A 25,266-nucleotide genomic window follows, 5' to 3' on the forward strand; every position below is an offset into this window, starting at 1 on the left:
CGTCACATTTTGATTTTGTTGATGTTTCAATCAAATTAAAAGGCTCTGAAGGGGTGAACACACTGAAAAGCCATTTAATACAATAATGTGTGACAGCAGGTGGTATAGTTGTACAAGGCGTACAAGTTACCTTGTGCAAACCGTAACACTGAATCTTTTATGACAGTGGCTCCTGTGTTTTTTTTTTTCAGCTTGCGACCCTTTACTAAAGTGTGTCCTTGTGACCACAAATCACAGGTTATGGCCTTTGTATAGACAGGAGTTGTGAACAGTTCGACCTTCTTGGACTTTCATTTGAAGAATTTTTAGACACCTGAGGGGGCCACAGTATCCAGTATTAAAAAAATAAACAAAAACTTAGTTTGGTGTAACAGAAATATGAAGTGTATTTATTTCCTCATATCCCTTATTACTTTTTAAGACTCTTTGAGGGGCCCAAAACCCCAGCTGATGACTCCTCACGGGGCCAGGAATTGATGAAAGATAATGGCTCTTAAGTTTCATGAAGAGTCTGTGAAATTAGGTGAAATTCCCCCAAATTGAACTTATAGGGGAGCTATACCCGTTTTCAAAATTCTTACATGTTACTTCTATGATCTAAGACAGTCCAAAGATATCAGTAAACATGATCAACTCTCCCAAATCCTAAAACTAGAGTCCTAAACTCAAATTTGTGATGCCATCAAGTATAAAGTCTGGAGCTGCTCCATGGACAGCGAAGTAGGAAAGATGTTCTAGATGACACACAGAGCTCCCAGGGAAATGATTTGAGCATATGGGTACATTTTCAGCCACTACAATAGCTCATCTGGGTATAAAACAGAAACGAAACATTCTGTGGGTCCACAAAATCAGGCTCCCATTCATTGTCTATAGAGCAGCACCAGACTTTATACTTGATGACATCACAAGTTTGAGACTTACTTCTGTGGTTTCTGGTTTTGGGAAAGAGGAGCTCATGTTCACAAATATAGATTAAACTTTCCAGGCCCATGGAAATAACATAGTGGAACTCTTAATTTAGGCAGTGTTCCCCTTTAACTACTGGTGCCGTAGCATGTGACCACGGGATACTTTGTGTGTTCTGAGTGAGAATAAATGGCATTTCTGATCAGAAAGCAACTGAACTCACAGCCTGCATCATGCAGACATCAGTGGAGAATGACAACCAGGGTGATCCACAGGGTAAACAAAAATACACGCAAAAAACTAACTGAATATGTGGAGGATGAGAAAACGTACAAGAAATGAAAACTAATGTTAATAATACATGTTGGGTATTCTTTTGCCAATATGTAAAATATATTTTATAGTTCATAGTTCAATAAAAGGACTAAATAAAACTCGATTTTAAAGGATCAAGTGGCACAAGTGCCCTCTGGAGCAGGAATAAATGGTGAGCGTCCTGCCTGAAAGGAAAGAGGAGAAAAAGAGAAAAAGAAGGTCACAAGCTAAAACATTAAGCGCGTGTGGGAGGGGCTGGAGGTCATGCCGGGACACCTGCCTCAGTCTTCATCACCCTCCACAAGTTGAGGGTGATGCGTCCGATGATGTTGATCTCAGTCATGGTGTCGGCTCCGTACTCATCCCTGTCTGCAGCGAAGCGGTTCTCTTTGGAGTCACCTGAGGACACGCACAGAGTCAGACAGACAGCCAATTACAGAGGAGGAGGGGAGCTGCCAGAGGCTCTCCACTCAGCTACTACTACACACACACACACACACACACACACTCTTCCTCTCTCTCACACACACAGGGAAACACCCAAACACCTCAGATTTACACACACGAACACAGGTGCTTCACCCGTACATCTGTGCTCTCGTGCACATTTACACACACACACACACAAGCCACACGTGTTTGTACTTCCAGTACCTACAGTGTGTACATGCACACACACACGCACACACACACACACACTTTCTCTTGACCTGAATTTAATGACTTCCTTCAGACTGTAATAAGGGATTGCTAAAAACAAACGCTTGCCAGAGAAGAAAATAAAAGTGCACTCACACACCTTCACTCTTAGAGGACTTCCTGACTTTCAGCAGCCACACTCAAACTGTCACATTTAATAACTGACTAATAATTACTCGTGCAAAATCCTGTGTGCCATTATCAATTTATGGATTTGCCTAGATGTGGCAAAGCCTCCTTTAAAGAGAGGAACTTAGTCAACCACCAGATGGGATGTGGTGTGGGACAGTGAGCTCATACATAACCCAGCGAAGAACTTCTTCTTTCTCAAAGAAAACTATTGGATATACATAAGTAGTCACACATATGCAGTTATCTGGTACTCTTTAACAAACATCTGTGCAATTACATTCAATCTGGAAGCTATTTGACACTCCTTTGCCACACATCCCTGCTTTCTTCAACGCCCCAGTAAGTATGGAGGTGTTTTCACAGGAGTGCTCAGTTTAATTATTCTGTTGCATGATGTTCAGAAAGAAAATAACTCAGCAGCTTGTGTTAAAACAACATAAGCTGGTGAGTTTGTGTGGGGCAAGTTGCTTCAGGTACCACAGACATGAAGTCTAGTTTGAGTAACAGATGTTCAAGGTTTACTAGGTTTTACAAGGTTATACTATCACTGAATAAAGTATTAGACATATTTACAACACTGGAGAATTATAACAGCAACAAATAATTTACCTCCTTCCTGATAATTACAAGTAAAGAGAGGTAAAAGGTAAATTGATGCTGTTTACTTTACTAATTCCATCTATCAGGAATGTGCACATGTGATTAGACCGCGCAGTGCAGTGTAGAATGGTGTTCTGTTGCTTTGTGTTGTGGCAAAAGTTAAACCAAGTTCCACCTTTTTAGGGACCAACGTGTTTTTCTGCAGAAGACGACTGTGAAGTGAAATAAATGAGGGGGCTGTGCCTTTTCATCCACTTCAATGCTCATTTACTGTCATTCTGCAACACCAGGATGCACAATGAAATGCAATTATAGCGCCTGAAAGTACCCCCAAATCCTCAACTGTCCCCACTGCTCAATATTTTTTAACTCAACACAATTCACAAATGAGTTTCTGAACATCAGAGAGTGGCATTGAAATGTCAAAATGTATCTTTAGAAAAGATTAAATTCATTTTTCAACCAAAAAACTGTCTATCCAGACGAGTCAATATCTGTCCCTACAAAAGATCTGCTTTGAACTCTGATTGCTTTCCTACACTTGCACATTAACTATTAGAGGAATAACATCTCAGCTGTGGTGACTCAGCCCTACCTGGCATTCGTGACAACTGTTGACACAAGTCCACTCCGAGCGCCGCGGCCCGTTGGAGGAGGTAGCCCCAGGAATGCATCTGCACCTCGTACCCCAGCAGGATGTCTGGGTCAAACCTGACAGAGCACAGCCATGTTGGAGCCAGGGATAGTGTTTCATACTAAAAATAATGCTTTAAAAATCAATATTGTTTTCCTTCTTTGCCTCTAGTTATGAGCATAGACTGTTTGATAAATTTAAGAAGGAAGAAAGTAAATTGAACTCAAAATTCTGCCTCAGAGAGTGACGCTCTATCACCACAACTGCATATTTGCTGTTAATAAAATAGTATATGAAGGAGCTGTGCTAAACTTCCTGCTTGGCCACACATACACACCTCCTCATGATGGTGATCAGCTCCTGAAACAGCGCCTTCTCATCAGTGGCATATGTCACCTGCAGCCCAGAGACGCCCGATCTGACCAGCAGGGGCGCTGTTCCTCTGTGACCTGCTGAAGGCATTTAAACAGATTCATCAGCCTGCACATCTTGGCACTGATCGTGTGACGATCACTTGAATAATGCTACACATGGAAACATCTTAGTACAAATATCCTCCTTTTCAGCAGCGCAATAATAAAGTGAGTTTTCACCTTGGTCACTACCTCGATGGTCTTTGTCCACCACAATGGCACCCGTCAGCTGGGTGCTGTCTACGTCCGGCATGGGAGCATCAGAATTGAGGCAGTAGAATAAGGCACATATGGGGTCGAACTCGGGGTCAGGCTCAAGGTCACGACGGGTTCTTGCATGGAGCTCCATGCCCATCAGTGTTAGGTACTGGACCTGAGGGGGAAGACAGAAAGCAATGTTGTGTCAAAATGAAAAATCAATCTGAAGCCACAATCTTTAGACATTTGACCTGTGGGAACAGTGTTAAGGCTGAAAACTCAACTCATCTTTAGAAGCACATCATGCTCACGTTTTTGTTTTTTTCCCTCTGCAGTTCTCTTTTCTGATATTTTTAGTTGCAGGAGGATTACCAGAGTACTGTAGCCTTCAATATTTCACCCTTTGCTAATGACTGCTTACTATTTTGGTGACAGACTAATTGGAGCATATTTTCCTGATGCATTCACTCCAAGTCTCTTTGGATAAGAGCATCCATTAAATGGCAGGAATAAATCCTAATAGACTGTACAGGCTCCATGGAGGACGGGATTCAGTGGTAAAACTCAGCCACTTAAATATCAGTTTGCATTTCAAGAGATACTCGAGCCCTGGATCCTGCCAAAATCTCTCTCCAGTGTTTTCCCATATTCTCTGACGAGTTCTCAGCTTTCCCTCCGATGTAAAACAAAAAAACAGGTGCAGCTTAGCACCACCACGGGTCCCACAGGTCAACACCAGACAGTTCAGCTTCACAATAATTCTAAACAGAAAGGGATGCCTGGGATTTAATTTCTCATATGGCTATGGTTTGCTGCTAATTGCCTCTAACATTTTGGATTATGTTCCCAGTTGGCACAATATTTGCTCTGAAGCTAATACATCAAACCTTTCATCTTCCCTTGTCATTGTCTTTTATCAGAAAGCATCCCTGTAGAAAACATTCAGGTAGCAGACTTTTAATATTTGGTCATCACTGGCAGTTGTGTCATGATTTAAAATGCTGAACAAAATGATTGTATCAGCTGTCGCTAGTAAATGGTAATTCTGTAACAATCACGGCCTTACACCAAGCAAGTTTTTGTGGACACAGAAAGAATTGTTCAAAGTGCCATATATTTCTTAAAGGGAGTTTGGCGTAATATTTTCCAGAGGGAGCAAGACGGGAAAATCAAGTTACAGTCTTGCAAAGAGTGACCCTGCAAGATCCCCAGTCTTTTAAAATCTTATAGCCTGTAACTTAAAACTCACGGTCTTAAGATATAAGACGGTGTCACACTTTAGTCTTTTTGTGCATGCTAAACATACAACTGAAGTTTTGACTGTTGTCAGGTTATTGTGCTCTTCAACGATCAGCCAAAGATCATTTGAATAATACTCTAAGGTATTCTGATTGAATAAGTGCATTTAATGAAATGCTATCCCACTCCAAGACTAAATATTGGACTGATATAACCTGTCTTCCACCCTAAAGGAGCAAAAACAGACAGAGTGTGAGAAAAGGCTGCGGCAGCCTCACCTCATGCAGAGCTTTGGCATCCTGCAGGTTTTGCATGCTGATTTTGAAGCCGTAAGAGTTGGCTATGCTGGGCCCTTCTATCTGAGAGTCTTCTTTCTTTGGCACATTCAAAGCAGCAAACTGGTTCTGTGGAAGACAAAGATCACATGAGAGACATCTCAATGAACAAGACAACACAGGCACATCAAATCAACAACAACAGGCATGAAGGCAAAATTCAAACAGCTGAAGTGAAAGAGGGATTGACTTGATTCAGGCCAACAAGCTGGAAGCATAATATCAGGTACATGAGACATTCTCCATGCACAGCTCTTTACTGGGATTAAAGCCCTAGTATTGAAGCTCTTTGATGTGGTGAGAGGTTTGAAAAATCAAAACTTGCGGTCTGACCTTCATCTGTGTGGTCAGTAACACTCTTCTCAGTGGGTCCGCCTGGCTTCTCCTCCTCTGCTGGAGTCTCTGAGAAATGGGATCCTCTGCAGCAGGAATAAGACCAGGAAGAGCAGAGTAACAATGAATATTTATTACAGATTTGCCCAAATTAGACTTAATTCAAAGAATTAAATCAGCCATGATCAATTCCTGGCACACATGTCAATTACAGATGACCGAAACAGATTACAGACAGAATGAAACAGCTGCTTTCTTACCCTCAGATATGGGCGTGCTGCACACTGGCTCCACATCCTCCTTGCTTCTCCGCCTTCTCCTTAAAAAGGGGGTGCTGTGAAGGAGTTTGGGACTAGTCCTCCCTTCTTCCCTGTTTCCAACATCCAGTTGCAAAGGACTAAGATTCTGCCCTAGTCTCTCCAGGGAGTTGGAGAGCCTAGGTGACAGTGGTTCTGGAGAACTTTCAATTTGTCTGTTTTCACTGAGCCGGTCGGGCCCTGAGGGGCTGGGCTGACAGGACTGCTGCCAAGGAGGCAGCTCTGGGGACTCTGGAGAGGTGGCTTCATCATCATCATCATCATGTTTTTCTCCACCCTCCTGCTCAAAATCTACACCACCTTCATCTGAAACTGGACTCACCTCTGTGGATTTACACTGAGAGGCTGTATTCTTCAGGGGAGGTATGATTAAGGACAGGTTGCATTTCTTTCTCCTTTGGGTCCTGACACTGGAGAGTCTCTCACACAGCTCAAACTTCACTGCAGGACAGCTAGAAGCAGCTGATGGCTCAGTTCTTTCTGAGTCCCCCTCTACATACTGTCCAGGCCTCCCCTTCTTCAGCAGCCCTTTTTGTAAACTTTCGTACTGTTTCCTGGCTTCTAGCCACAGCTGTACACGCTCTCTGCTTGGTGGGTTTTTGCAGGGCAGAAGGATGACCTTTTTGTCACTGGCTGAGGACGGGTCAAGCTTGGCCTGCTCTTTACTTGCCTCTGAGGCCTCAGCTCCCTCGGCTTGGGAAGATGAGGTAATAGTGTTGGCGGGGTGCGTCATGGCTGAGAAGGCCGTCTTCCAGAAATGAAGGCCCTCCAAAGACAGGTCTCCATTGAACTCTGCTAGCTCCTTAGCCAGCCTTGTATGAACAGTTAACTTGCGGCCGCCAACCTCCCTAGAGAGAAACCAGGGGAATTTGATTAAATGACTTATTAATATTTCATTAATTATTGCCATTCATTACAGTCTCATAAATGGAGCACTATGCAAAAAGTGATTTATTAAATAAAGCCCTGTGGATAGTATTAATTAGTGCCCAACTGGTACTCGATTTTTGAGGCTGACATTGATATTGATATTTGAGAGTTGTAAAAAAAATCTGATAGAGGTATCGATTTCCATTTTGACATTTTAATATTTTATACTAGATACCCCTAAATCTGGTTATTTTAGAACTGTAACCAGATATATATTGAGCAATACATGTTGCAGTATAAATATAAACTTGTCAGTACCCACTAGCGGACAAACTATGTGAAAGCAATACTACTAAAACACATGTCCAGCGTTTTCCTTATACAATTTCCTCAAAAGTTCTGTTTACATTCAGCATGTCGTGTGTTTCTCTGAGGCTTGCAGTCTTCTCCTTCACTACTTTTGTTTTTACAAGGGATGTCAATATAAATGCATGTGCATCCTTATCTACGCCAAAAGCAAAATGGAGACCCACTTGTCGAGACATAGCTCCATAACACTACAAGTGGTCTAAAATCCTCAAGGTACCTTTATGTATGATGCTATAATCGACCAATAATGTCAGCCATGCTGATGTATCGCTAAGGCTCCATTTTTTACACAAAAGGCTTTTCAGACACATTTTCATCTATGTACACTTAGTCCAAACACAGTTTGTTCATATGCAAGATAACTAAAAAGTAATTATTTCATCAGTTTGCGCCATTGGTGTATAGTCTTACATTGCTTTCCCTGGTGCATCAGAGGGGTTGCTGCAGAAGGGCTCCTGGAAGGTGGCCTCCGACATCTCCAGGTCCAGCAGAGTGCTGAGGATCTCCTCCCGGCTTGGAGGGGACATGAGGGGCTTGAGAACGTGAGCTCCGCCTCCTGCTCCCCGCAGCAGCTGGCTTGCCCTCACCTGGGATAGTGAGCTGATGGAACGTGGAGAGCTACTAGGTGTGGTGGACGTTAGTCCATCAATGCCCTCGAGAAGCTCCCCTGTCGGGGAGCCCCCATGTTCAACGAATGACGCAGAGCTTAAAGGCAAAGGTTGGACAGGGTCGAAGACTGAAAAGAGCAACTCTTTTCTCTCACAGTGAAAGTCTTGAAAGGGGCTGAGTGTATGGGCTTTACCTACAGAGAAGTCCCATTCTCTGCTCTTTATTTTCTCTGAGTCGAGGAATGTGAGGTGATTTGTTACAGACTCACCGTTCTCAGTTCTATCAAAGAGGTCAGGGCTGACAGGTCTTACTTTTTGCACCCTTTGAAGCTCTTCCCCAGAATCCAATAGCCTATCAGGTTTCTTCTCAAAGCTCAGTGCCTGAGCAGATACAGCTTCCTGGCTGACATCACTCAGAAACTTAAGTGGTAAATTCTTATCAGTCAGGACAAACTGACTGCCGCTGTATGGGCTTGAGAACTCTGTCTGATCAATGGCATTTATATCAAAGGTATAGTTGTGTGGGAGTTCAGGTGACAAGCTATCCTCTATAAAGGTGCAGCTGTCCAGGCCTGGGTCTGACAGAAAGATGGGGCAGTCATCTGACATGCAGTCCTCTTGCTTCACTGATAGATCTGGCTGAGTGCTGTTTGCCTTGCCTTTCTTGATTCTGGGCTTTTTATCCTTGGGAGTGGTAGATTTTGGGGTCCTGGGTTTTCTTTGAGTAGTGGAGGGAGCTCTTCTGGATTTAGCTGGTTTAGTTGTGGGATCTAGTAGTGCTGTGGCCTGAGTTATGGCAGTGGAGTGGCTGTCTGTACCAACCACTTGTAGAGGAAGGGCCTGTCCCTGCTGCCTCTTCTGGAGAAGCTGCTTGAGGACAGCCAAGCCAGAGGGGGTCTCAGAGAGAGTGGGGATCTCTCCGTTTTTAGGGCCTAAGTGAGGGGAGGCTGCTGCTCGCTGGGAGTCTTCTGGTAAGGGTCTACCAGCCAGAGGAGGTGGAGGAGCCATGCACTCCTCTTGTGAAGCCTCTGCCTTTACTACAGTGGTCTGGCAATCTTGCTGCTTCATCTGAGCCAGTGCTGAAAAGCTTTGGTTGACTTCCATGATGGAAGTCTCACAGTCTTCAACCTTTGGTTCAATAGACTGGGCTACTGAGTTAGAGTCTGATTTAGATGCTGGCTGGGAACTGCCCTGGCTGTTGCCATCTGTGCTCACAGGCTGCTGAAATGGAGGAACATCTTGAGAGGAACTCTCAGAAGGAGGTAGCTCATCTTCTGGAAAAAGGAGCTGAGAGCTGTTTTTACTTGAGTCATGGCTTTTGGGTTCCTCCGTCTTCTTCTTGCGAGACTTTCTAGGTCTTGTGGTGGTTGCAGAACTGCTGGTGGTGCCTTCAGCTGTATCTTTAGCTTTCTTCTTTTGCTTTGTTGCAGCATCACTCTTTTGCCTTGATTTCTGTTTCTTAGGTTCCTCTTCCCTCTGAGGGTTAGTGACAGACTTGCTTACTTTCTTTTTAGTCTCTGTGGATTTCTTAGGTTTGGCAGTTTGACACTTACTTCGTGCTCCTTTGGCTGAAGACACTGTGCGTGGCGTGTGAAAAGCGGAACTAAGACATGGGTCACTGAGTGGATTTATCAGCTGTTCTGAACTCCTGGTGTCCATAAAAGGGTCACTTGGGGACCAACAACGAGGGGGTGTGGAGTTTGTGGGGCTTGGGGATCTATCAGAAAGGTAGCCCAGCTCTACCATGACATCAGTATACTCAATGTCATGGTCATCTACTAGCTCACAGTAACATGGCCGAGGTGGTGGCAGAGAGGGTAGAATTGGGCCCCTCTGACAACCTTTAGTCCTTTTGACCCTTTCACCCTGTCTAACCCGAGGTTTGGAGGAGTTGCTGACTGTTTTCTTGTTTGTGGAGTTGACCTTCGCCTTTCTTTTGGGGTGCTTTTTGGCCTTTGGTTCAGTGACGGGAAACTTGACAGCAGTGGATTCTGGCACCTTGGGCCAGAAATCCTTAAGAGGGGCTAGTTTATTGTACTGCTCTAGCTTGTCTGGTGTCAGCAAGACCATCTGCTCCTCTGCATTCACTTTCGACATCTTCACCAGCATGTTCTTCTGTCCTTTGAACCTGTTGATAATAATGTACTTGATGATGATAGGGGGTTCTTTCTTGCGCCGTTTCTGGCACTTTACTTCCTGCCCACTGGTGACATTGGTGTCCTTGAGCCGTTCTTTGACAGAGGCTGAGTTTTTAGACCGAGTGGCACCTGAGTATTCTCCATCCTCACTATCATAGATCATCTTCCTTTTGGCCCTCAGGGTGTATTTACTACCAGGCAGTGCTGAAGATTTAGTACAGGTGACTTTAGCAGACAAGTCGTCGTGTAACGGGCTTAACCGATCCACCACTGAGTCTTTAGCTTCTTCAGAAAAACTGGAAACTGTGATGACAGAGGGCTCTAAAACTGGTTCTGTCTGTTCATTTAAAGACATCGCCTCACTTTCTGGCTCCTCCTTTGCGATTGGCTCTGTCTTAATGACTGGCTCATCTTTAATTGGCTCAGCCTCTTTTACCGACTTATCCTCCACAACTGGCATCTCTGCGTCTGAAGTAACTGGACAAGCAGGTGTGGTTGAGGTGAGGCCAGTGCTGTCCTGGCTGTCAGAGGTAGAGCTTTCAATTATGTTTAATTTGTTCCTCTGTCCTGCCATTCCCAACCTCTTTTTATACACTTTTAGCCTCGATCTGCGAGGCTGCACCTGTTCAAGCTTGCTGCAGGGATCAGCCAGCTTTTTGCTCCCAGCTTTCTTCCTACTGAGGCAGTTGGAGAGGATAACACTAGGAAAGAACTTGTAGTGTGCTTCCTGCTGGGCAACTATAGTCCTCTCAGTCTTATTTTCCTGATAGTCTTCGTACCTGATTTTGAGTTCACCAACATCTCCTTCCTCACTGTCCTGGTCCATTTCTTCCCCCTGAGGATCAAGAAACTCGTCCTCCACCAAGGGTGACTGGGCTGAGGAGATGTTTCTCAGGATGGGGCTTTTACTGTCCTTCTGGCTGAGCTCCAGCTCTGTCTTAGCCGAGCAGTTTCTCAGCTCAGAGTAACAGAGAGAGAAGGTCCTGTGGTTCTTAAGAATGGACAGACAGTTCGTTTCTACATTCTTTATGCTGCCGTACTTTTTCCCATTTTTGGTGACCTTTCCGTGACCAAATGGGAAACCGTCTAGGTCTGTCTTATCCAAAGCTCTGGAGGTTTTCTTGTCATAGGTGTACAGGGGTCGTATGTCCTGCTTGTCTACGCAGATGGGAGACACCTCAGGGTGACTGGGTAACTTACAGGGGATGGGATGTTTGACTGGTGGGATGTAGGGGATCTCTTTATTAAACTTGAACCCTGTTGAACATTCACTGCTGCTGTCCTGGCTGCTCTTGGATTGAAAGTGCTTGTCAAGTGGTTGCTCCGTGTCCAGCACATGAACTGGTCTGTGCTCAGGGTGCTTGCACTCAAGAAGGATCTTAGCTGAGGAGGGTGGCTCCAGATGAACCGTCTCCCCAGAGAAGGGATTCCTTTTCCCGAGCATCTTCTCTGTGACTATGACAGAAGACTGGGACCTGGAGCCACTGTCTGTTAACGATGAATCTAGGGACACAAAAGAAGAGGCACATGAATAGGAGTAAAAAATAGTGCAGATCTTTAATTTTCAAACGTCTACTCGTTTCTTTTCAAATAACGTTAAATACGGTCTTGTAAAAACTCTTTTAAAGGACCTGGGGCCATATTCACAAATCATCCTTACGCAAAAAGTAGTTCCACGTAGGGGTGTAACAATCTGGATCAACATATTAATTCAATGATCAACACTCCAATATCATCAGTGCCAACCGAAATATCGATAAATATCATCACCTTTATTTTGAAATTCCCATGGCACATCTGTGTCACCATTTCAGTCCAAGAACACCTCCTTCCTAAACATTCAAACAGTGCAAGCGGCCTAGCGCCAAGCAGATAATGGTAAGCAACCATGTGAAAGACAATGAGGACATTTACTGATACCATATAATATTGATCACAGACCACTGAATTGAAGATGCATCATGACAGACTTTGTGATACCAGCAAATATCGTATCGTAGTACAACAAAAGGATATAACATCGTATTGTAATGAAATTTGTGGTTTAAACCCCCAGCTCCTAACTGGCTCAGTTAGAAAATACTCATACAAATAAGGGCTGTCAGACAGTCCTTCCATTAAGCCTCCTGGGTTTTTGGTTTAAGAGCTATTAACGAAGCATTTTAGCATTAAAAGTAGCTCCTCAGTATAAATGTTTAACATATACAAGACTCCTTAGTCACTAAAACCGACCCACACTAATGTGTCGCAGATAATGTGCCACATTGCGTCAATGAATTAAACTTTTAAAACCACACTTTGACAGCAGCCATTAAATAAGGATTCAATTAGCTCACTAACAAATCAAACTAATATTCTAACACTGGAGGTGATTGCTTGCAGTTATATGCTATTTGGACACTAAAAAAAAAATACAGTTTGCAGCGCTGATGATCTCAGTCTCACAATTACTCATCAAACCAAAAATGCTCTTTAGACCCCAATTTGTTTGACAGTTCTTCGTGTGCACGTTAATTAATAATTTCTGACTACAATTAATACATAAATAAATGTGATTTTTTTATGGCCATCACGTGATTGCCCAGTAAAATCTGTGCTATATGTAGCATTACCACATCAAAGTATCATGATTTCTTTTGTTTCAGCTGGAAAAATGTCACATGCTTATGGTATTTGATGTCAGGTACAGTATAATTGACACATCAATATTTTCCTTTGTTTCATTTATGAGATCTGTAACACAATTTATAAAAAATCTCATATATATTTTATGAAAGCTCTTTATCTGTCTCATCCATGAATTTATCCACCACACTACTGTATATTGATGAATATTTTACATCACATTCACTGACACTGACCAACATAGAATGGGTTCCTCTATGAAGCATTTTGTTATCCGTAGCAACAGGGTCAACCCTTTGCTGAGGTTTTAGTGCTTTACTTTAGCTTTGAGGGGGACTCCTCATGGTGAGATAAGATCCTTTGTGAAGACAGCTTCTGAAAATCTGTTCTAATTAGAAACTGGCTCCAGTGGTTCTAATTAGACTGCAAACCTTTGTTATGACAATCCCCTCTGTCTGTTCCCAGGTCTGACATTTAAAACACAGGATATTCTTGTCCTTTATCTCTCTCACATGAAGTGTTAGGAGACAGGTTGTACCTCATTGACTGCTCTTCAAAGACAGCGCTTCTTGTATTGATGATGTGGCTGTCACACCGTCAGTTCAGGTGAGCTAATGATATCTATCATCTGACATTGGAACATGTAAAACTTGGCTACAGAACTGATAGGAAATAGAAATACTATAAGAACAGTACAACAGAAGGTCAAAATGTATGCAAATGTATACACTTACAGTGCTGCATACTAATTTGTGAATATTCCTTTATGCTCTCCAGTGTTTCCCTTATAATTGTGAGGGCCTAGCAGGCTGCAAGCCAGTGCAAATCCCCACCAGACCAAAATAAAATCTTTTTTTTTTTTAAACCAAAAATAAAGCTACATATCCGTTCTTGTGTTTCCCTATATTTATCTTGCAGCGGTGCACCGCTGTGAACTAAAAAATAGCCTTTTAAATGCTACATTGCTTGTCAGCAACTGGTCCAATGATTACTTTGGAGGCAATTTGGCCTTGTGTGGTCTGATTAATTTGGCATGCAGTTAACACACCAGTCATAATTTTGTTTTAATTAAAATTTAACTCCTGGCATCTGCTCCTGATGTTCTTCATAAGTGTTATAGAAGAAGGAAATAGCGGAAGTTGCAGGCAAACCAACTTCAAAAGTGACATATTTTCTTATCTAACAGAAGCTGTGGGGTGGATCTAATGTATGCTGATGTAAAGATCCACCAGGCCAAAGCAGTCAGCCTAGGGGAAACACTGTCTCCATATATCTGCATAACATGTCAGCTGAGGTGCATAGATGTAGTGTTCTAGCAAGAGCTACAAAGACAGCTGATCACAAAACCAGGGACTGAATGGCACGCTGGTTCCATGTGCCATGCTATGGATTTGCCGACACTGTTTGTTTCTGTATACGTAGATTGAGTTTTGAGATGCAACATGATAATCAGCTTACTCACTGCCTTTGAATGTGCAAACATTTGTACATCTGAGTGCTGAGAAGAGGTGGGGGGAAGATGTGTAGACAGATAGTGCTGCAGAAGCAGGACCACACAAAGAAACTGTTTTGAAAAGAAAGGCACACCATCCATAGATTGGATATGGTGAAGTCTATACATGTGAACAGTTGTTGCCCGAAGTGGTAACACAAGCAAACTCACATCACCCTAATATGAAACACATCTGAGTTGGAGGACTGATGGAGAATGTGCTGCTGCTCTGACACAGCAGCTCTAGCAGTATTATAAAAAGACAATCTCATTAAAAATAAAAGCCTGATGCCGTTATAAATAACTAGAGCAAATGGCATGAATACACAGGTGCACCCATGACGCCAGCTGAGTAGTAATAATAACAAACTCTGCCTTCACAGCTACTATAAAGTTTATTAAGAGTTAATTGATAATAACTTGAACTCCAGGGAATCAATTACAATCCCAGAGTCTTGCACTATATTAAATCACAGCTCCCTCATAATGAAATTAGATCGAACAGCCGAAACCTGGTGTCAACCAAGATCGTTATTGTGCAGCTGCTGTCAGATCTGTCTTTTGATATCCATGATGGAACATCAGCAGGGGGTGGAAGATAAGCGTCGAAGCAAACTGACATTTAAGTGCCGTCTCAGCGTGAGATGACTCACCGCTGCTCTCGTCTGCGGCCCCGTCGAGCTGGGGGATGGACAGGTTGGCGAACAGAGAGTTATTCCCACTCCATTCCATGTCTTCGTCAGAGGACTCCTGCTGCTCGTCACTGAGGCAGTCCTCCGGCTCCTTCACACTGGGCCTGTACACACGCAGGAATGACAGGAACACTGATTAAACAATGCACAGGCGCAGCTTGCTGTGGACGACCTTCATTTGACTGCTTATTGTCTGCTGTCTCACGCTCGTACTGAAGCAGCAGCACACAGAAAATGAGGACTTTTTTCTAATTCATCTTGCTCGTATTGCTTGTTTCTTATATTACGCTTTCTTGAGCAGGGCAGAGACTTTACAGACTGAACCCAACTTTAACCCCACATAATCACCTCAACCTATTAAGTATAAAAATCAGGCCACATGTCTACCACATCAGGAGTTGTTTGACATGGCTTTTGACATGACAGGTTGTGAAGGCTGGTTACCAGCCCTTAGGTCCATATTTTGTGTGGTTTGTGTTAAAAGTTTTGTGAAAAATGCATTATGTATGATAATGTTTTTGAAAAATCACTTTTATTTTTAAATCTACCAAAAGAAACCAAATCATACAAGAATATTATCCAAAATAAAAAAAATACTGTAGATTCCAGACATTTATTGGCAGCTTTCAGTCTTGACAAGTGTGCTACAAAAACATTTCTGTTTCTACTGTTTCTGAACCAACATGTCACTAACCTATGGGAGCAGACACGGACCTTCTCTGTTCCTAAAGGCAGCAGCCCCAAACCTTTTAATGACTTCAGGCGGCTCGCCCTTGCTTCTCTCATCATGAAAATCTTTGAAATGCCTGTGAAGACTGAGCTTGTAAAGGACCCTGAGCATGCACTCGACCCTATGCAATTTGTCTATAGGTCACACAGAGGAGTTGAGGATGCTACTTAACCTTTTGTTTAAACACCTAGAGGGGAATAAAACCCATGCTAGATTGCTATTTATTGATTTTTTGCCTTCAACCTTTAATACTGCAACCCCACATAGTAGCCGTGAAGCTGACAGAGCACTTTGAGTAAAGTCACAAGCACGTGGGTTGGATAATGTATTTTTTGAAAAGCAGAACACTAGGCATAGGATGACATACAAATTTCATGTCATGATTATGCCAGCCAAAAGTTCACAATCTTATCCTGATAATATCAAAATATGCATAAAGCTCTTAAAATGGCACTAAGACTACTGCAATTTTTTTTTTTTACTCAAATACAACAAACAAACAAACAAACAAACAAACATCAAACTTGCCTTGGTGCAGGTGAGTTCTCAGCAGGCTCGCTGTCCCACCGCTGTGACATTATCATGCTCAGCTCGGCCTCCACTTTGTCCAGCTCGGGCCCTTCCTCCTCCTCGTCACTGTTGCAGTGGTAGCTTCTGGCACCAGGAAGTGACTGGGACTGGGAATTCTGCCTGACGGGGGTCGCGCAGAAACCATCGCTCTCCAGCCCTGCCAGCAAATCAATGATGGCTTGGTCTTGGCTGCTGTCTGCACAGACAACAAAAGCAAAGCATTTAAGAGACATTACATCAGTTGGCCGTAAGCAACAACTTAAATCATGGCCCCTAATGAATCAATTAAAATCAAAGCTCTTAATTGGCTTAACCTTTTGAACCCTAGACTCTGTTTTTTTTTTTTTGGTTTTTTTTTTGCTGCGCCCTTTCTTTACAGCCACTGTTCACAACAAGGTCCGTGCATTTTCTTGAGTAATGAGGTCATGTTTTCTGTAAAGTAAGGTGTACAAGGTGCAGAACCTGAGGCTACAAAGCAAATTCTAACAATACACTGTTATTGACTGATTCTATTGCTCTTAATAACTGAAATCGCATTTGGTTCACTTCACTTTATTGCATTTACAACATGAAGGAGAAAACCTATTTAGGAGGGCTTCACATAAATGTAAGTTTTAAATATATATTTTTAAAGATGAAGAAGGAAAGGAGAGTGAGCAGACTGGAGCTGTGTGGATACCATACCTAACAGTGGTGAGTGGCTGGATGTCTGCGAGAGCGGGAGGAAGGTCTGACTGTTCTCCAGGAGACTCAAGATGGCCTCCTCATCAATGACAGCCTCCTCTGGGATTTTACCACTGCTCCTCACAGAGTCTAGAACGGGAGGGCAGTGAGACAAGAGTGCCGTGAGCCTTGGTGGAGAGAGTGCAGATTAGGCTAATGCTAATCACAAAGTGGGCCATGGCAGCTACTGAGATGCTACTTTTAATAATGCTGAGGCAATAGTCTCTTATTCAGTAGTGAGAAAAGGCGTTCACTGGTCACTGCTTTATAAAGTGAATGGCTGTAAACAAAATTACTTTTATTGCTGGTATGTTTGAGATTTTTATGGTAAATTCTCCTCCACAGAGACAGATATAACTTCATCATTTCACCATGGGATTTTATGCATCCCCTGTAGTAGGTTTCCCTCACCTGGCAGTGGGTTCCTGTGCGTCTCTACAGCATTAGCAGGGGTACACTGCAGTCCCTCAGGGGTCAGGGAGACTGGATGGAGGGTCAGTGCACCAAGAAGATCCTCTTGGTCCTCCCCATCACCAATGGATGAACTTTGTGTCCTGAAAAGAGAAAGAGAGAAATCAAAACTAATTCTGCATGATGATAATTCTTGAGTTCTTTAAGGAGGTCCAAAGATTCAAGGATTCTGGGGATAAACAAAGCAATGCAGAAAACACAAACTTTGATTCACTGATAAAAAGCCTATAAATCATACTAGTGCCTGAGCAGTGATTGAGCCAAGATGACCAGTTTAAAGGAAGACTGCACTCACAAAATGATCATTTGTGTATCAGTTACTCACCCCGTGTTACATTAAATTCATGGAGAAACTAATTTTTTTTTGGATGCCTCCACAGTGAAGAAAGAATCCAAAAACAGAGATAACTCTTGATGAATTGATGTCAATGGGGGCCGCATTCAACAACAGCAAAACTATATCAAAACAATTATTTACAAACTCTCACACAACTCCTGCAGTATAATCCAAACCTCATTAATCCAGTCGTATGCTCTGTCCTCCCCTACGCGTGCATTTTCATGACAACCTTACTATTTATAACACCCCAGTATGAACAGCCTCACGCACGGATGAGTAGTGCGCCTGAGCTAGTGTGTGCGTTTGAAATTTGTTTGTGCATTGCACTGAAATCCCACCTCCCAGCCTGCTCACTCGCCAAGAGTTCTGCTGTCAGTCACACACACCTGTTGCTTCCTGGCAGTTTTTGATTCTTTGTTTACTGTGGAGCCATATGACAAATACAAAGTGTTCTTTACGAATTAAATGTAACACGGGCGAGTAACTGATATACAAATGATCATTGTGGGGGTGAAGTATTCCTTTCAGACACATATATGCTCAAACCAAGCACACAGATTGAACACATGCAAAACATGAGCATCAGCATTGCTGTCAGCTTGGCTGTTACCTGAATCACAAAGCAGGGGACCTTCTGGGATCTGCCCCCGTGCAGTCATGTTTTATTAGCATCTCTGTACTGAGGGTCTTAATCAGGGGAAGTGCTCTGTTTACTCTGTGTGTATGTGTACACAGAGGTGGTGTAACGGCTGTGTGTGTGTGTGTGTGTGTGTGTGTGTGTGTGTGTGTGTGGGTGGGTGGCTGCAAATGTGTGTAAAGTGTCTCTTGTCTGGTAAGTGTGTGTATGTGTGTGAGCGTATAAGAGTGTGTGCAGCTAAGTGGTGTGTGTCTGTGTGCTGGAGAGGGAATATGAATGGAAAATGGGCAGGCAGCCAACTCGGGGCTCTGTATCCCTCCAGATCGCTCTCAGCTACAAGCTGCCTATCACGCTCCCTTACCCATGCTGCCCTACTGCATCGCCTAGCAACTCACCACTTAGTGACTCTGAAATATTGAAATGTAGACCAGGCAGGCGGCCGCCGCTCACAAGTGGAACAAATTTCACAGGAACAGTCATTAAAAAAAGGGAAAATGGGTTCCATTTTAGGTGCTACTTCTGAACTAATCTAAACCTTGTGTGGAAGAACTTTTTCACATCTGATTAAAACAGCAGAGTCTTAAAGATTAGAGTCTTGTGCCCAAGAGGTTACAGGTTTAAATCCCACAATGAGCAAAAGAAACTGAATATGAAATACCCTAAAATGCCCTCAAGCTACTGATTCAACACCCTGTTGCTCCAGTGACTGCAGGCGTGCACGGTCAACTTTTGCAGGATAAATTCAAGCTTTGAAACATATTCTGACAAACACACTAAGAACTGTGAGGCGAGGTGAACCTGCACAACGCAATGTCTGAGCCCAGGAGCAGCCCAGGGGAATAAAATAAAAGAGCACAGACGGAGGAAAAGCACTGAACTGCATTTACTGAGAAGTCACAGCCACATGGCCACCTTTCACTTCCTTTAAATGATGGATGAGCTCAAAACTTGGTGCTCTAAATGATAAATCCAATGTGGTAGCGAGCCTGTTGAATGATGAATAATTTACAGAAGTGATGAATGATGAAAACATGGCTGTAAACATCTGAAATCAATAATTTTTTTTTTTTTTGCATTTTTATCAGATGACATCTTGCAGCTACATGTACTCCAGAGTCTGAGGTTAGTGTGACAGCCAGAGAGATTTTACTGCAGTCTCATTGTCATTCAGAGACTTGGTTCTGCCGGGCCGTATGAGGAAAGGGCTCCAGAGAGTCAGCGCGCACGTGCCTCTGTCTGGCTGTCTCTTAATTAGTCTGCTAGCTAACGACTTTAGAGGCGACAAGGGAGGGAGCCTGGCAGGCGTCGGGAGATTACCGCAGCGATTAACACATTTCACTACTAGGCCACGCCCCCCTCAATGCCATCACTGGCTCTGCTTTGATTTGAAAGTTTGAAGGATGAATGTGAGAAGGGAGAAATACAGGAGGAAGGAAAGAAAAGAAAGGAAAAAGGGAAAGAACGTTTCTGATGAGTGAATGAGGAGCTGTAAGTGGTATAATGTTGCATCACATACGAAAGTAATGCTCTCATTTGACTATTTATAACATTTACTGTAAATTAAGACTTTCGTAATTTTCCTTTTGTTCTCTCCATTCAAGATTAACATGTCATGTCAGTTTTATTTAAGGTATATAATCCAACATCAAAATTCCCCTCAAAGGGCTCTACGTTCCACATATGACCCTTGATTCAGATATGAAAACACTCCATGAAATACCCTCTGACAGGGAAAATTAGAGGAATGTGCAGTTAGGCTTCTTTTTGGGACAATCCCATGCTGAATGATGGAGATGTACTGTCATAAAAATGATGACCCTGGTCAATGTTTTTCTTATCTACAGAAATTCACTGACGTAATGGACACAGGTACATTCAACGATCTATAGCAGCTGTCCTCAGCCTGGGGGACTAGACCTTCTCAGACTTTCACTGAAAGTTTAAATTTTTCCACTCCAAGCCCATAAAAGTAAAGAATTTTCACTGTTTTGGTTTAACTGGTCACAACTAATAGACTGCAGAGATGCAACCAGTGATGAGGGGTTGTAAGTCCACATTACTTTGTTTTAAGGGCTCACAAGTAGGAGTGCACCAATCCGACTTTTTAAGTCCAGATACTGTTACCTTTACCTGGGCTTTGGCTACTGACCGATACAGAGTACTAATCCAATACATGTTTAGATAATAAGCTGTATGCCTCACAGTGTGGAAGTGACCTCATTCTTTTCAGCTGTTAAACTTAAAAGTGACATTGGGCACGTATCTCTTAATAAGCTCATAGCTGGTACATTTTTAAACTTTTCTGGTAAGTGTTTGCAGATTGTCTTGTAAATTTCAGGTTTAGTGGTCTCAGAAATATATTTCCATGATGGCAAACTGTACTGTGGTTCAAAGTGGTCAATCAGTTGGCCAAATCCCTAATTTTCAACTGCAGTCAGGGGTTGTTCATCCAGATCAATGCATTCAAGAATGGTTTCTGTTATTTTTGTCACTTTCACACTATAATTGGGAAGTTTCTCACATCTTTACATTGCATTCAACAAAGTTATCCACTAACTTCCAATCGTCCTTTGTTTTTGATTGGTTGAACTAGTCCAATTCTTTGGCATGATGCCTATGGAGATGCTTAATTAAGGTGGTGCTGTTATATTTTGTGGTGCTACTGCCACCCCTTGAAACATTGACTTTGCAGATATTGGAAGTAATTATAGAACTTGTTGGTGCAGCATGCATGATATACCTCCAAACACTGACATGACATGATATGAGTTGTTTTTCATATCATACCGGACTAATTGTCACCGATCCAGCTACTAGAGTCCATATTGGCCCAATATCCAATATCAGTATCAGATAGGAGAATCCCTAGGCACAAGTATATCCCAACTGGAAAGATTGTGACCAAGATACTTATCAAGGACATTTTACAGTGTAAAATTCAACAAGCCAGTGCTTTCCGGTGGGCAAACAATGGAACAGTGATACTGTAATGCAATTTCTTGCTACTTATCACCAGTAATATGGCAATCTACCATTCTGGCTCACTCATTAATTGGTCTGGCTGCAGTCACAGGCCAAAATGGTAGGAAACCACTGCCATTAATCACTAATGGGTCAAAAGAAACAATTGGTTTGGGTCTTTTCCCTCTGATACAAAGGACACTGAGCTTGAGGGCAGTGACAGGGAGGGAGAATGGATCCACCAATCAGGTTTTAGAGGCAGTTCTGCCCTTCTTTAAGACCAACAGACACCACACTGTCTTGGTCTTTATAGAATAATTTTTTTTTTTTTGAAACCAAGAATGGTGCATATTTACCACAACATTTTGTGAAGGGCAGGGTGGAAGTAAGGAATATATAAAAGACCATATATGTGTGTTCAAATACAAATTTTATAGCTCATACGTTGCTTGTTGTCGCAGAATAACGTTTCTTCCAAAGTCCGATTTTTTTCTTCTGGCTCTTTTACAGCCATATGGCACATTGTTGCAACAAAAACATATCTGGGTTGGTGGTAAAGTCTGTCAATTTTAGTATTTCTTTTTTTGTTTTATATACATTATCAACACACCTCAATCTTCAAAAAACTAGGTTAAAATATTTTTCTCTCATAAACACATCATCCGTGCATGCAGTAGAGGGTTAAGAGAATAAGAGTGATTAGAAATGGCACTTAAAATGTGACAGAGGGTTGGACTGAAAACATGAAAGATGAAAAACTAAAAAAAAAATCCAGCACAGCCTGCAGTGCTAGGTGAGACCTTGAGAATAGAGCAGCAGCAACAGCCATGCATAATAGAGTAAGTATGGGAAAGCCAACAGAGAGAAGTGACAGGCTGTGTGTGTGAGTATTAACAGAGAGAGTGACTGAGACAGTCAGGCAGTGGGAGAGTCAAGAGCCGCCAGCGAGCTCTCCGTGAGTGTATGTGTGTGTGTGTGTGTTCTAATCACTCAAGCTCCGCTCTACGCTGAAATCCCACACTGCTCCCACACTGCACTGGTTTCCTCCTCTCCCCTGTTCCTGTCTGATATCAGAGGTTAGTGAATAGAAGCCATCTGGATCTGATGCAGAGGCACGCACGGTCACTGAGCCAACTGTACTTTTATTTACAACAGGAAATACTTTGCCTGTACATTGTGGGAGTGGGAGTGGGAGGGAAGGGTGTGTAACCTTGTCTACATCACTTGGCTCTCTCCTTCCCCCTTTCTAAGCGCTACAACCCCTTGGTCTCCACTCCCTTGATACATCTGTTCTGACTTCACTTTCTCCATCCCTGCCGTCACTCCCTCCCTCCCTTCCCTCCCTTCCCTCCCTTCCTTCCCGCTCTGCCCTGAGAGAAAAGGAGGCGGAGGCTGAGAGGCACAGGGAAACTGAGGACAAGCAGCAGCTTCATTACACTTCAATACAAAGAATCAAAGATGAGAGAAACTTGTGATGGATGCGGTTTTGAGACTGTGGGTCACCAATGTGACTGGAAGCATCTTGTGTTTATTTTCAAACACTGTTTCTCTCCTCCATAACTCTTGGCTCCTTGCCAGCAACTCTGGTTTTCCTCAGGAATACAGGACAACAGTCAGACAATGACTTTCACACAGAATTTGTCCTAAAACATCTGGTGAGCTCATCAGTCACCAGCCCGACTGTCAACCACCGTGACAACAGGATTGGAAAGCGGATGAGGAACTTACACATCAAAATTGTTCTCCTTCAGAATCTCCTTGAATCTCTTCATGAAGATTTTCTCGCTCTCTGTTGAAGTGACAAACCCACGATCTGGAAAACATCAGACAAACTGTTTCAATAATGCGCTCATCATTCCTGGAAACTGTCTGTAAAGAGTTTTTCCAGACCTCAAATTCTTAGCTAAAACATTGTGGTAATTGCCGTTAAGTATGCCAGTAGTGGTTGCTGTCAGTGGAGTTATATCATTTAATCAAAACAATTTAAGGGGACTGGATGTAATTCTACATACCATGACTGAAAAACAAAATCTATCCAATCTTTCTGTAGGAATTATAATCCTTGTGACACATGCACATTTCCTCTCTACACTTTTTCAGACCTGGGAGCCGCGTGTACCTGGATGCAGGACTGCACATTCATGCGTTTTGTGATTTATCGCCCTGTTTCCAGGGCAACTACATATGTGTGTGTGTGTGTGTGGGGGGCTCACAGTTTGGCAAGATTAAAGTTCTTGTTTGTGGTTCAAGGACACAGTTGTGTCACTAATCACACGCACAGTTCTAACAATGATGATACTCTGACGTGTGTGGGTAATGGAAAACTCAAACGCTGCCCTCCACTGGAAAAGGGCTCAGCAACAGAACAAAGACACACATTACTGCCCAACAGGGAGCTAAACATGATGAAACAATACAGTTAGCCACAAAAGAATTTGTATTGCCTCAAAACACTGTCATAACTCATAGAAAACAGAAAGGCTGGCACCACTGTAATGAGACCGTCTCAGTGTAGCTTTGAACATTTCGAAAAAGTTTTTTCTTCTTCAATTATTTAAGCATGTTACAGAACATCCATTCTTTTTTGGTTTTCCAACCCATAAGATAATTAGAATTTCTTACAACTTAGGTCTTATTTTCATCATCTTGACCATTATTTCTAACAGTTATGATAACATTTTGCTCACCAAAGTAATTGCTGAGATCTGAGAGCACGGAGACATTGCTTCAATCAAGTTTAGTGGGGCAAGTGGTAAGAGAGGTCAAAGTTAAGACAGGACATCACGTTGTACATTTAAGAAATTCAACAGCAATGTGTCTTAACAGACATCATGACCTGATTACTCAAGATACTCAAGATCCACAGATCTCTTTGTGTGCACTTTCATGAGGGAACTATTTTCTTTCTCCTGAACTACACCCGCTTACTGTATCAATAGGCGTAGTGATACTCTCTGCAACTCAAACCAAAACAATCCAGACTGATAAATAGCACTACAGGTAAGAGGAAAGCAATGTGTTTTTGATTTGGGGGTGAACTGTCCCTTTAAGATACTACTGTGTATACACTGTAGTGAGCCGCAGGTTAGGTGGAGTGGTGTTGCGGACGTGCTTTGTTGGCAACACCACAATTAATCTGACTCAATCCCACTTACACTGTGCTGCTTCTCTTAACACTCACTAGAGCACCAAATGTGGATTAATCCACCACTCAAAATAGTCCCCAATCACTGCACTATTTCCTCTTAAATGAATAAATCTAGTTAAACAATTCAGTAACGACCTTTCTGGGGTAACAGTGTGGCAATCAGTAAAAATGAAACTATATTTGTGACCCAAGATTTACGTCTTTATTAGGAACTGAAAGGCTTGTGGGTGAAGTCAATTGTGTAGGTTGCTGGCACCTTTACAATCTGATGACAACATGTCTGTCAGCAGCCTTTGAGAGAAGTCCAGCCCCAAATTACCAAGACACAAAGTAAAAGCTTCCCTGTGCCACAAGACATGATCAGAGAGTTTCCACTGAGGCTCTGCTCACCTTGTGACTCAGGAGTTTCTATCTGGGATGCCTGGTTCTTCTCTCTCCTCCTCTGCTTCTCGTCCTCCCAGATGGCCTGCAGACCGGGATTCCTGCCGATCTGATCTGGACAGAGAGGAGAGTCACAGCACAATGTGTCAGCTAACAATGCCATCATATTTTATTGCTGTCTATATGAGTTTTTAACCTGAGACAGGGTTTTATGTCGAGCAGAACTCACAAATCAAAGGGACGACAGACTTAACCATAAAATCCAACCCGTGCATACTGTAGCTATATTTTCATCAGCGCAGTTTTAATACACTGTTAACGGAGCAGATGGAAAAGTATGAGTCAGAACACGAGCTCTGCCTGCCCTGGAGTGGCCTCTCCTTTCCA

General features: G+C 42.8%; 1 protein-coding gene across 4 annotated transcripts in view; it reads right to left on the minus strand.

Annotated features, from left to right (window-relative positions):
• rev3l (REV3 like, DNA directed polymerase zeta catalytic subunit) overlaps positions 1-25,266 on the minus strand; it is a 99,520-nt gene that overhangs the window by 16,569 nt on the left and 57,685 nt on the right. The window contains exons 7-20 of one of the 4 annotated variants that reach the window (XM_049590280.1): positions 24,889-24,993; positions 23,079-23,163; positions 17,353-17,495; positions 16,903-17,031; positions 16,177-16,414; positions 14,880-15,022; positions 7,775-11,612; positions 6,068-6,972; positions 5,808-5,893; positions 5,418-5,543; positions 3,895-4,075; positions 3,627-3,738; positions 3,251-3,366; positions 1,505-1,623 (exon numbers count right to left, since the gene is read on the minus strand). In XM_049590280.1, coding sequence (XP_049446237.1) covers positions 1,505-1,623; positions 3,251-3,366; positions 3,627-3,738; positions 3,895-4,075; positions 5,418-5,543; positions 5,808-5,893; positions 6,068-6,972; positions 7,775-11,612; positions 14,880-15,022; positions 16,177-16,414; positions 16,903-17,031; positions 17,353-17,495; positions 23,079-23,163; positions 24,889-24,993 — 6,326 coding nt within the window. Of the gene's footprint in view, positions 1-1,504; positions 1,624-3,250; positions 3,367-3,626; positions 3,742-3,882; positions 4,076-5,417; positions 5,544-5,807; positions 5,894-6,067; positions 6,973-7,774; positions 11,613-14,879; positions 15,023-16,176; positions 16,415-16,902; positions 17,032-17,352; positions 17,496-23,078; positions 23,164-24,888; positions 24,994-25,266 lie in introns of all 4 variants that reach the window. The other 3 variants (XM_049590278.1, XM_049590277.1, XM_049590276.1) reach the window with 3 other exon arrangements.

The sequence above is a fragment of the Epinephelus fuscoguttatus genome, linkage group LG11, assembly GCF_011397635.1.
Source record: "Epinephelus fuscoguttatus linkage group LG11, E.fuscoguttatus.final_Chr_v1".
NCBI lineage: Eukaryota > Metazoa > Chordata > Actinopteri > Perciformes > Serranidae > Epinephelus > Epinephelus fuscoguttatus.